The sequence below is a fragment of the Elephas maximus genome, chromosome 15 (assembly GCF_024166365.1).
Source record: "Elephas maximus indicus isolate mEleMax1 chromosome 15, mEleMax1 primary haplotype, whole genome shotgun sequence".
Classification (NCBI taxonomy): domain Eukaryota; kingdom Metazoa; phylum Chordata; class Mammalia; order Proboscidea; family Elephantidae; genus Elephas; species Elephas maximus.
This window is the reverse complement of record NC_064833.1, coordinates 40,318,971-40,332,296: the sequence shown is the minus strand read 5'-3', so window position 1 is coordinate 40,332,296 and position 13,326 is coordinate 40,318,971. Positions and strand designations below refer to the sequence as shown.

General features: G+C 44.5%; 1 protein-coding gene across 3 annotated transcripts in view; it reads left to right on the top strand.

Moving 5' to 3' along the window:
- The window catches only part of GRHL2 (grainyhead like transcription factor 2), a 164,780-nt gene extending 151,477 nt beyond the window's left edge, over positions 1-13,303 (top strand). For 2 of the 3 annotated variants that reach the window (XM_049853819.1, XM_049853818.1), the window contains exons 14-16: positions 1,866-1,951; positions 7,915-7,979; positions 10,269-13,302. In XM_049853819.1, the coding sequence (XP_049709776.1) occupies positions 1,866-1,951; positions 7,915-7,979; positions 10,269-10,383 (266 nt within the window). In that variant the 3' untranslated portion in view covers positions 10,384-13,302. Of the gene's footprint in view, positions 1-1,865; positions 1,952-7,914; positions 7,980-10,268 lie in introns of all 3 variants that reach the window. The other variant, XM_049853820.1, reaches the window with a different exon arrangement.
- The last annotated feature ends 23 nt before the right edge of the window (positions 13,304-13,326 follow it).

Genomic DNA, 13,326 nt, shown 5'->3' with positions numbered 1-13,326 from the left:
TTTACTTTGATTTCCCTCATCCTGTGGTCTAATTAGTTCCCCATGTACAGCTAATACTGAGTTCTCCTATAATGCCCCATTAGGGGACTAGATCATTTAGCTGAAGGAAGAATATAAAATATTACTTCCAAAGGACTAAATTTGGAAACTATTGGAAATATTCAATCCATTCATTTGATTGGTATTTCGTTTTTGGTAAAGAGAAGAAATGCAATACTTTAGTGGGTTTTTTTTTTTTTTTTTGGTAATACACACACTGAACATTCAGCTGGCTGCGGAGAGAAAATGCAGGCAGAGCCCATCTGTGCACTGTAGACTTGGCCTTTGTAAAGCAAGCAGCTTTAATGAAGTCTTTGGGGACTGGGGAGGAGAGGGAGAGGGGCTGGGAGTTTGGGTTAGAGCTGATTTCCTTTCCCTCAGAAGTAGGGAAGTAACTCCAACCTCATCCTTCAGGCTGATGGTGGTTGTAACTCTGTTGGTATTTGATGGGAACCAGGCTTAGCATGGGTTTATTTTGGCCTATGCATTCTTCCTGTGGTGGCCAGGTACATGGGGCTTCTTCCCCTTGACTAAGGAAGCAGGCGTCCCTTCACTGCGAGGAGGGAGAGAGAAAGGTAGTTAGCACATTGGGATCAAAGGGTTGCATCTAAATGGAAAATTCCAAATTCTTCTAGTGAGGGCAATGGAAAGCAGAAAAACAGCAGCCAGTAGCCATCTTTTTCTGGGGCTTTGAGGGAGTGTCTTAGCCTCTCTGAAGCTCAGTTTGCTCATCTCTAATGGTACCGGTGGTCCCTACCATCTCTCATATTCTGTAAATTCTCAAATTCAGATTTTTATGTTACAGGGAAATGACAGAAAGCTCTGTTTGCGTAAATGTCTCAGAGGATGCTAGAATCATGCCAATTGCTTCATAATAGCACCCACGGATTGAGTACTGGGTGCTTGTTGTGTGCCAGGCACTAGGCTAAGCATTTCACATAGACTTGATTTCATTTTACCCTCACAGCAACCCCATGATGTAGGTATTATGATCCCTGTTTTACCTAGAAAATGAAGCTTGGAGAGGTTAAATAGGCCCCACAGCAGTAGCTAAAATGGGGTCAAATCCAGGTCTGTTGTACTCCAAATCCCTGCCTCTTTGTCCACCTGCCTCTGACGGGGCATCACCCCCTCCTGCTTCAGGCCTGTGCATAGGCTGGTCATTCTGCCTGGACTTTTCTCTCCACATCTTCTCTCTCTCCCTCCCTCATTGCACTGATGCCTACACCCTTTACAAGGTTGAGGAGGAGCTCCCGACAAGGTCGGGCTGCTATAAGCACTCTCTCATGTTGTTTTCCTTCATAACGCTTATAACTACGTGTTTATTTGTCTGTTTATTTGGGGGAACGCCTGCCTCTCCAAGTGGACTGTGAACTCCTTAAGGACAGCGCCTGAGTCTTAAATCATTGCTGCAACCCCAACTCCTAGCACATGGAGCTGAGTACATAGGGGACCTGATGGATATTCAGTACTATTTTTTGAAGCAACAAATGATTAAATAAAGAGGTCACAGAAAGAGATGTCATAAAGAGACTGTGTCCCTCTCTTGAGAAATTCCAGTGTGAACATATGTGTCAGTGTCTTGTAGCCAATTAGGTGTTACACAGTTATCAGCTTATTTCGTCAAATCATCTCCTTGATAGTCCCTTGTCACATGTTGTAGGCACCTCAGGCACCCTTGCAGGATGCTGTCTGAGCCAGGGTCCGAGGCCTGACAAGTGGTGTCAGCTTCCAACACCTGTGTGACAGGAAGCAATGCCGTGACAGCTGTGGAATTGTGTAGCCTCCTTCAGTCAGACGGCTTTTCCCCCTTCTTTCTCTTCCAGTGCTTCTGTACGTGAGGAAAGAGACTGACGATGTGTTCGATGCTTTGATGTTGAAGTCGCCCACGGTGAAGGGCCTGATGGAAGCGGTAAGCAATAAACCTTCAGACTCTGGTTTGTATTCTCCTTAGCTGGAATCCATTTATTAAAATGTACCCATCAAGATTGTGCCAGAATGAGCTTTATGGGAAAAAAAAAAAGAAAGAAAAAGAAGGAGCTGAGATTTATAGAGACACTGCTTTCTATACTGTCATGGCTTATTAGCATCTTAAGGAGAAAGGAACTTTGAAAAACTGCCAAGTCCCTGTCAATTTAAGGCTAATCAGAGTGAGATGCCATGGAGGAAGGTTACCCTGTGAGTTTTCATTTGTCTCTTTGCGTGAAACCGAATTAGATACATCAACTTCCAAACATAGAACAAGAACAATTAAGAAAGGTCTCACTAGCTGTGATAGTGTAATCCAAAATAAAAATAGGATCTCTTTTGGTAAAAAATATGTATATATATTGTGAATTATACTGATTTGAGAAAGATTCTGAAGTCCCTCCCTCTCTACTCCCTATCTAGTCTAGTATTATCCACCTTGGGCTCAGGGAAAGTTACTTTACTAGCCTCTTTCCATCTGAATATGGCTTTAATATGACTCCACCTTGAATGTGGTTTCTAGCCCTCCCCTCTTTTCTTTGTCTGTGTAACTGTGTTTTAGGAGATCTAGGTTTTATAGTGGTGGACACAACGAGACACCCAGAGACAGTTCAGACTCACTTATTCACTTACTGATCTGGAAAACTGCTACACTGGAACAGCATCTAGGGTTACGGCTAAAGGTCAGAGTGCACAGGAGTGTTCCCAAGGCGCCATTTCTGCAGCCACCAAGCCCTCAGGCGGTTCTGAGCAGGAACATCAAGGACAATACTCTTAGGGACTGTTATCTAGGACTTGGTAATCTTTTCTGTTCTGTAGGATTTTTCACTAGAATGGGGGTTGTTGCAACTGAATCTAATCTGCCCCATATAAAGGAAACACTGAAATAGAAATGAACAATGAACCAACATGAACAAAAAAAAGAAAAACCAGAATCTAGATCTCTTTAAATGAACCAGAATTTTTGGACACTGAAATTGCTTGAATGAATACTTATAAGCTAGAAAAGCTCATAAAAGATTCAGACCTGTCTGGGGTCCTTTGGACAATCACAACCCCAGTCTGGCATTTTAACCTATCACTGAAACTGACTTGCCTGGGACAGAGGTGGATATGAAAATAAGTAGGGCAATTGCTTAAAATGGATATTCCCAGACCTCAACCTCAGAGATCCTGATTCTGCTAAACTGGGGTGGGGTTGGGGGACCAAGAATCTGCATTTTTAACAAGCTTACAGGATATTCTGAGTCAGGTGGGTGTGAGAACCACTGATCTGGATCAACTCCTAATGGATTCATTACCCTACAATCCTGCCTTTCTCTTTGGTGTCTTCTCTTTTCCGTCCATGACATCTGGCCAGTTCTAAAGTGTTCTGTAGGAGTTTATAGTCTGACTGCCTGTGATCTCACGGGACTACAGTGGAGTTAAATGTCACCCTTATTCACACTCAAACAGCAGCCCAACCACCTCTGCACACAATCCTTGCCACAGGAGAGTCAGGTTTTTCATCCCAAACTCATTACACCTGCCTTGCTGAGGAAGTTGGAGGGAAGAGCAATGCATAATATTGTTTGGCCTTATAAGCCGTGGAGAGGTCAAGTTCTTTAGGCTAGCTTTGGTCAGATCCCAGACAGTCCTGATTTCATCTCTCCTTTATTAAGCCTAGAAAGAAAATGTTTTAATGAAACACCAACACTAACTACTGTATTTTTATGCAAATAATTCATGCATTATATGTTATCTTAGCCTGAGTTCTCTAGAGGAAGCAAAACCAATAAACCATATAAACATATATACAGAGAGATTTATATCAAGGAAATGGCTCATGCGGTTGTAGAGGCTGGAACATCCCAAGTCTGTGGGTCAGGCAGGAGGCTTCTCCTAATTAATGTAGCCGCAGGGGCTGGTGAACCCAAGATCGGCATGTCAGACAGCAGGGCCCTGACTCACAGGCTGTGGAGATCAATGAATCTCAAGATCGACAGGCAAGACTGCTGGTAAACTGCCAGCTCAAGTCCCAAGAAGCAGAGGTCAGATGAGCAGGAGCCAGCTGCAGGATCCAGAGCAAGCAAAAGTCTGCAAGCCTTGCCAGAAAGTCTACCTATATTGGATGCAGGCCACACTCCCAAGGAAACTTCCTTTCAGCTGATTGGCTACTTGCAGCAGATCTCATCATGGAGGTGATTGTATTATCATAGGATTGCCAGACTACATCATAACTGCCAAACCACTGAGAATCATGGCCCAGCCAAGTTGACACACAACCTTAATGATCACAAACGTCTTTTGCCAACCGAGCAACCTCCTCAAGCATTATTTTCCTAGGCGTACTATGTGTGTCACATGTGAGTGTGTTATTTACTTGGGTGCATTATTCACGAAAAATACGGTATGTCCTTGCTTCTTACATTGTGTAGATGGGAAAACAGGGCAAGGGACTCTCCTTCAGGATCCTCAGATAATGCAACCTGGTGGTAAACTCCAAAGGAATGACAGTAGCAGCTCCTGCAATTTGGGGGCAGCCACTGAGACAACAGGTTCTATTTAAGTGAAGACTGGAACACTGTGAAATGAGAAGGCAGACTTGTGAAGAACCCAGGATCCTGCTCACTGTAGTTGTCCCATAATTTTATATAGGACTTGGGTAGGGTGAGAATGGGGATGGATTCTCTGAGGATAAGAACTTCACTGGTATATGACATTCCTCCCACACTGACACTTACCAGTAGGTACACATGGAGACAGTATAGCTTAGTGGGTCAGCATATGGACTTTGGCCTCAGAAAACTTATGTTTAAATCCTGACTGTGCAAGTTGCTTAAGTTCTCTGAGCTCAAGTTTCTTCATCCTTAAAATAGAAATAATAATACTACCTCCTTCACAGGGTTGTTGTAAGGACTAAATGATACAGTATAGATATAAAACTTTTTGCATGGTTCCTAGTGTGTATATCGTTGTTGTTGTGTACGGTCTAGTTGGTTCCAACTCTTAGTGACCCTACATAGCATAATAGAACTGACCCATAGGGTTTCCTGTGGAGCGGCTGGTGGGTTTGAACCACTGACCATTTGGCTAGCTGCCAGGCACTTGACCATTGCATCACCAGGGCTGCTTGGTGAATATATTAAGTACCCCATAAAGTTCAGTATTTATTGATAAACTTATGTTTGTAGTAGGAATCAGAGCTAAAGAGGACACAGTGCGAAGACCTCTTCCTTTCCTCAGATTTTGGATTTCTCCAATATTCTACTTCCTATTTTTTTTTATATAGACATTGTCCAAAAGATGGAAGGTTATTTTAGCTTATGATTTCATGGTATAAACATCCCATTTTTAATTACAAATGTCTATGCTCAGTTCAGAAAACTTGGAAGTGCACAAAGGATTAAAAATAAGCATTCCCAATGTGCACCCTCCCCTTCTGAGAGAACTGTCATTTAGCACGTATTCTCCATGCATAGAAGGGAGGGCCATGTGGGTGACCTCACCCAGCTCGTCTGCAGAAGGAATCTTTTTGTAAGCCCTGCCAGATTGCCAGCATCCTCCATGTAGTAGCCTGCTCAGTCTCACGTCTTTCCAGGGTTCTGAGTTGGGCAAAACATATCTCCCAGCCTCACATGGAGGCAAGAGGCGCCATCTCAGTGTGCCATGTCATGCCTTTGAAGATTGCACTGCGATCAGGACTCTGACTTCATGGAGATTGTTGTCCTCAGCAGCCAGTTGCTTCTTTGTTCTGGGGGAGGGAGGGTCCATGAGCCTTTCTCCTGAATAGTCGCAACACAGCCCAATTTTCTCTAAACGTTCAGAATCTGAAGCCAGAGTGCCAGGTTCTGGCTTTTGAATCCTGGCTCAGCCCTTATTAGCTGAGGGACCCTGGACAAGTTACTTAACGACTTGAGCCTTAGTTTCCTTATCTGTGAAATAGGGCCCCTAACAGCACCTACTCTGTTGTAATGATGTGAGGATTAACCAAGTTAATAGACAAAGAGCTCTCAACACAGTGCCTAGTGCATAGTAAGCACTCAATCAATGTTGCCTCCTGCGGCTGCTGCAGCTACTCCCAGCAGACCCAAGTAGAACTTGAATTGTGCAGGTTTTATGCCCCTTGCCTAGTTCTCTTATTGATTGATTTGTGGCTGACGTATGTTTGTTCAGGTGTGGGGAAGCTGGGCTAGTAATAGAGACGAAGGTCCAACCAAATTCATCCTCCCTGAAAAGACTCAAGAATCAGATTCACATCTTTTAGAAAAGGGAAAACTAACAGATGCAGTCTTGTTGATGTTGTGCTGAAAAAGACCTATTCCGTCTTAATCTGGAAGCTCTGCTGAAACTTGTCCACCATGGGTGACCCTGCTGGTATTTGAAATACTGATGGCATAGCTTCCAGCATCACAGCAACTTGTAAGCCACCACAGTATGACAAACTGACAGATGGGCAGTGGGAAAGGCAATTAGGGCAGGTCTTTCCAGGATCCATCTCTCAAACTATTGTTGCTGCGTCTTCATAAAAGGGAGACACAATCCTTGTAAAAATGAAATAAATAGTACAGGTTTGTACAAAGTGAAAAATAGAAGAATCTGCTTGTTTCTGTCCACCCCCCAAGGGTAGTCACTGTTAATAGATTGGTGAGTTCTTCAAATATTTGCTATATATTTACAGATAGACTTTTTTTTTTTAATACAAATGGGATCACATTATACACATTGGCGTATTTTCCACTTAATATCACCAACTTTTTTTTTCATGTTAATTCATGTAGGCTTTCCACGTTTCTTTTAACACCTACATAGTTTTCAACTGTGAAAATATTAAAATGTGTCTAACACATTTTGTTATATACAGTTTTTTTCTGTTACAAATGGTGAAGCTTTGAAAATCTTTACATACGTCTGAGTGTATTTCTGTAGACCAGATAGGTTACTAGGTGTGGAGGATCCGGATCAAAGGATATGTGCATTTTAAATTTTACTAGCTGCTGTCAGATTACCCTCCTAAATGGTTGGGCTCCCTTCTCTCCCATCTACAGAGTGGGAGAGCTGCTGTTTCTCACACTCTTGCTGGTGCTTTATTATTAATATTATAGGTTTTGTTAGCCTGATAAGTTAAAAGGAGTATCTTACTAGTGCTTTAACTTCATATTTTAAAATCCTGAAGCAGTGCATTTTTTCATATGCTTCTTGGCCAACCCCCACCCCCACCCCCCACCCCATGAATTGCGTCTTCATGTTATTTTCTTCATTTTTCCATTGGGTTGTCAGTCACTGTCTTATTGACTTACAGGAATCTTTACGAAGTGATGGAAGTTAGCTCCATGTCTGTCGTTTGTATTGCAAAAATGTTTCTAGTGTATTATTTGCCTTTCTCTTTCTATGCTGATTTTTGCCATACTGAGTATTTTTCAATTCTATGTTGTTTTGTCAACCTTTTTACCTTGTTCTTCAGGTGTCTTGCTTAGAAAGCTCTTCCTTACTTTACGATGATGGATACACAAAGAATTGATTCTTGTATGCTTCTGGTACTTTCATGGTTTCATCTTTCATATGTTAATCTTCAATCCACTTGAAATTTACTTTGGTGTAAGGAGTGGGATCCAGTTTAACTTGAAAACATGTTTTCTGTGTGGCTACCTATTTAGTCCCGTGTGATAATTTGAGTCCATCTTTTTCTGACTGATTTTAAATGCCACCTTTGTCAAAGATTAAATTCCTATATGATTGAGTCTTCTGTTGAGTGATTTAAGGTTTGTCGAGAGAGCCTTATGAATGAGGTGTTCAGAGAGCTGAACTCGTGAGGGAAGAGCCTTGGCCCCCAGGAGAGCCCCAGGGAGACAGAAACAGGAGCTTCATCTCTTGCCTTTGCGCGCACCCCTCCCATGCTCATCTGCCTTTTTGCCATCGTTGTTACAGATATCTGAGAAATACGGGCTGCCAGTGGAGAAGATTGCAAAACTTTACAAGAAAAGCAAAAAAGGGTAAGAAAGAAACTGAACTTAAATTTACTTCCAAATCAGATAAATCTATACGATGCCTTTCAAAACAGAGGTGGTGGCTTTTTGTACATTTTGTTGGCAACCTTTAATACAAACGGTGCATCATGCTTCCAAGCGATCAGAGAGCAGCTTGCATGGGCAATGCATTTTGAAGATCTTCAATGAGAGAGGGAGGGAGGGAGAAAGTGCGTTGTCATGAAGTCAGCTGAGATGCCATTTTCCAATGATAGGGTGGGATAGAGAGGGCTGGGGTGGTGAGGACGCTGGGGACCATGCCAAGTCACCCCTCTGCAGAGTGAAATTTATAGGGATCACATACTGCTCTCAAGTTTTGTTTCAGGGTTGCAGAGTGGGAACAAAAAGGGTACAGGGTATAGGGGACTCTTCCAGCTTTCAAAATGATCTCAAATTATCAGTGGGCTGGAGAGCTGAGTTCTCGTCATTTATTGAGTATTGGTAGGTCCTGGACCCCCCGCTGAGGGCTTTGTATGTGTTGTTCCTTTTACTCCTCACTGCTTTCTGAGGTGTAGAGCCTGTTATTATCTCCAACTTACTGATGAGGAAACTGAGCCAGAGGGAGGTTGAGCACCTTGCCCTAGGTCTCCTGGTCAGTGAGCAGAAGAACAGATTTGAATCCAGGCCTGTGGCTGGAAAGTTTACATTCTTACCCGTCACATTTGCTCTTTGATAGCCTCTGAGCCTCGCTCGGGACCCCTGTTTGTGAGGTTCTGAGAGTAGTGGCTGCAGGACCTGGATTGAGTGACAGGAGAGGGTGGCCACTGAGTCAGCTTCTGGAACTGTTTTTCCACAAAAAGCAGAAAATGAATCTTCTCTGGGCCTCTTTCCTAAAGGAAACATTACCTGCAGTGCTCAAATCTCTTGGTTGACTAGGAGTCAAGCAAGAAACCCTTTCCACTTCAGCCCTTGTTGGAAAGCTCACTACAATGCTTTTTTTAAATAGTTTTTTTCCCAAGGCCGATGCAACAGGCTGGGTGAATTCCTTTGGTGGTGAGACCCGAACAGTGTCTTGGGGTCTTACTGCTGAGTAAAATTCCTCAGTGTAGATGCACCTGCTGATAATGATAATATTTCACTTTCATTGAGCCCTGAGTCAGGCCCTGCGCTAAGTGCTTTAATGCTAACAACAATCCTATAAAGTAGGATTGTTATTCTTATTTTTGCAAAAAGAATAAACTGAGGCTCTGAAAGGCTAAACAACTTGTCTGATGACACATAGCTGTACAATGATAGTTCTTATTTTCAAACTAAGATCTGCCTGACTTTCAAGAATGGGTGTGGCTCAAGGCATTCTAAATCCTGGACAGACCCTGGAAGTTGTTGGTTTTCATAAAACTAAATCCACTGGGAATAGATTTTAGCCAAGGAATAGGTAAACCAGCTGCCATCCACTCAACTCTGACTCATGGTGATTCCCTGTGTGTCAGACTGGAACTGTGCTCCACAGGGTTTTCAATGGCTAATTTTTTGGAAGTAGATTACCAGGCCTTTCTTCCAAGGCACCTCTGGGTGGACTCCAATCATCAACCTTTTGGTTAGTAGCTGAGTACATTAAATGTTTGCACTACGCAAGGACTCCTAATGAGTAGGTAGCATGTGGTAAAAGTAAGAGCTTGAGAGTAAGGCAAAACTGATTGAACTTGGGGGAAAATGATTTAACCTCGCTCAGCTCAGTTTTCTCACTTGCAAATGGCAATGATAGCACCTTGGAGGTTGCCTTGAGGATTAAATACAAGTTCTCTAAAACATTAACATGTATTATGTGCTCAACAAAGGGTAGCTACAGTTGCTGTTTATTTTCATCATCCTTCTAAGAGCACTTTCTCAAATGCATTTTCAAGAGGCAATATGGTTTAATAAAAAAAGTTAGGGAACCTAAGTGTGTAGGTTCTGCTCTGGCACCAGTTAACTCTGTGATTTCAGGTTCTGCTAACTTTTCTGAACCTCAGTTTACTGATCTATAAGGCAAAGAGGGCTGGGTTGCTCTGAAGTCGTACAGAAGTTATCAGCGATGAGGTTAGTTCTGAAAAACAGAGGCTTTGCTGTAAGTCTCTCTGCTTACTTGAAACTGGTTTCTGTGGAAAGAAAATAGAATGAGGGTCCTCTTTTCCTGCCTTGTCTTCTCGCTCGTCCACCTCTCCCAGCCTCCACTGCAAAAGCAGGGCTAAGGGAATTCCTGTTCAGGAGCTGTCCTTGTACTGGGCCCACTGCTCATGGCAGTCTTTGTCTTCCCTCCCCTGCCTCACGTCACAGCATCTTGGTGAACATGGATGACAACATCATCGAGCACTACTCGAATGAGGACACTTTCATCCTCAACATGGAGAGCGTGGTGGAAGGCTTCAAGATCACGCTCATGGAAATCTGAGCCCTGGTCCCGGCAGCCCTTCGGCAGGAGCTCTCAGCACCTTCATCCCCAGGAAGGACAGAGGCCTCGACCCCAGAACCGCAGACTCAACTCACCCATCTCACAATTGCTGTTACAAGATTGCGCTGGGCACTAGGACAAGGAACAAAGCCCCATTTGATGTCAATATATTTGTCCCATCCACCAGGGGGCATCCCGTGGAGCCGAAGCCTGAGCCCCTCAGGACGGTGCCTTGGGCCTGTCAGATCCTTATTTATTGCCCACCTTTTTCCAGAGCCTGGGGTCCAGGACTCTGCAGGTCACTGCTGGTTCCAGATCAGACCATCCAGAGCCCTCGCCTTCAAGGGATACACATCCAGTCAATTTATCCTAGAGAGCCTGCAACATTCTCTCTGCTTTTTTCTCACCTCCCTCCCCACATCTCCAGAGTGGCTGGACCAAGTGAGCTACTTCTTGGTGTAGTAGTCACAGGTGGGGTAGGAGGTGGATGTCCCCCTCACTGGTCAAAAACCTTCAGGTTGCTCTGGGGAAAGTTGTCTTGCTAAATACCTCCAGGGGTTCCCAGCAAGTGACCACGAGGACTTGTACAGGAAGACATTCTGCTACAATGTAATTAGTAGGTGACAAAGAACGTACGCCTGGCTATCATGTACATATTGTTTATAATATTGCAATAATATATTTTACCTATGGTATATGGGCATGTTTACTGCCACTGTCCTAGGGGGAGGCACATACCTTGAGACTTGGCTTTCTGCCTCTGTACCTATTCAGGAGGTGTCCTGGGCTGGGGAAGTGGCCTTTAGGGTGTCAGAGGACTGTGGAGGGTGCCAAGATGGACTCTTGTGTGGGCATGCCCTGGGACATGTTCCTTGCCCCCAGAGGAAGCCCCTTTCCTTCTCCATGACCATGACTTACCCTCAAGGCCACCACATTTATCTCTTGGTAATGTGCTTTGCTTGACTCTTCCTCTAAGCTGTCTCTGAGAAAGGTCATATTGCCTGATGTTCAGCTCCTTCTCCAGGGCTGGTGCTGGGCACTCCCTGAGCTTTTTGGAGAGGACTCTATAGGGGTTTTGCCGTCAGGGCCCTGTTGCTGGGGCTGGCTGCAGAACTCTTTGGTGATGATGGGAATCCCGGACACTGTGTAGAGCCTAACAGTTTACAAGCACATCCTTCATCTCAAGTGGCTCCTTTAGACCAACTGCAGTTCTCAGAGCAATGCCAACAGCTTGGCTGCAACCAGTAGGCCACGGCTTCCTCTTGGGCCTCACCTGCCAGAGGCACCAGAAAAGGGATTAGCTGCTCCCGGGGGGCTGCTGAGGAAGTGAGTGAGTGGGTGAGAATGTCCTAGGAGCCCCTGCTCTTCTGCCACCAGCCTCAGAAGGTGGCCTGGGACAGCAAATGCTTGCCCCCTGCTACCTGCCTGGGAGATGAAGAGGAGGAGAAAGGCTTCCTAAACAAACACACGGTGGTGAAACATGGTGGGCCTCAGTTCTCTTCGAGAGGACAGGTGGGTGGTCAATGGGTTTGTATGCACCCTTGAAGACTGAAGCACTAGCTTTTGGGTAGCCTGACACATCCCGCCACCCTAGGCCCTGATCTAGGGCAGTTTCTATGTAAGGGCCCAGATTGTTTGTAAAGCACTTTGACGTCTTACCTGAGGCCCCCTCTCAGGACTCCTTGCCCCTTCACTTCATCTGTCCTGAGGCCCAGAACAGGGCAGAGGGCTGCTGCCAGCCCGGCTATTTCTCATTGATGCTGCAGAGCAATTTCATGGGCCAGAGAGCAGGTGCTGTGTCCAAGAAGGTCTCTGGGTGGGGGTCAAGGGGCACCTTTCTGTGTGTCCTCTGGGCACATTGCCCCTCTCTGTGGTTGCAAGGGTTTGCTTCCTGGATTCTGCTCTGCTCCAACTCTGTCCCCTCCTCATCGACTCAATGACCGCCATGCCCTGGACTGGCAGCATGGGTACCATCCTGGGTATGAATGGGACTGCACTCTAAGATGGACAAATTCAGTGTTGGAAATATGTGATGTACTATGCACTTCCCATGCTCTTTGGGCTAAACATGGTTTCAAACATGGATGGCAGATGTAATGGCCAATATGATTGGGCTGGGGCATAAGACTCCAGAGTAAGGGAGCCACAAACAAATTATTTGATAGCCTGGTGCAGGCTACCTACCCTTCTCTCTCCAGCCTCTTTGGACAACTGTTTGCTGGGCCTGCCCTAAGGCAGGACAAATCAGAGATGCTTTTGTGTTTGTCCTAAGCCCCTGAGCTGTCTTTGCCAGAACAAAGAATATGAGGCCACCAAGGGTTGGTGCTGAGTGTTACCTCCCATTGGTCCCCCATCTTTACCATCTAACCCCCCATCTAACTCCCCTCCCCTCGCCTCCTTGAGCTTCCATGGCTTAGCTTTAACGTGTCCTTCCTATTGTATATTAGCAGAGCTTTGATGAATCCTGTGGTACAGAACTTCCCAAGTAAAAACACTCCAGAAAGATAGGAAAATCTGCCCCTTCTTCCTTTTTTTGTTCCTTAGTCACAATAAATAAGCCTTTTCAACCATGGAAGATGGGGGACTCGTGGAGCAAGTGCTTTTCTTATACATCCCCAAATTGGTTAAACTTTACAAATATTTGGAAATTGGGATTAACAGAATAATACAATCAGATGTCACCTTGGAATTAGTTCCTAAAAGACAAAGACCAGAGACTTAGGAAGCATGAAATGATCAAATGTTTATTTTCCTTCTTATTTAAAATCGTGGAAATGCAAGAGAAATAGAGGGTTTGTGCCAAATTCTATGAACAGCCCTTTCTTAAAGATAAGCAAGGGAAATTGATATTTGTACAATTTGCTCTCACATTAAAAGAAAAAGGTAAACGTAACTTAATAGTTTTGTAAATGGGAGAGGGGGAAATCTATAAATAGTTATTTT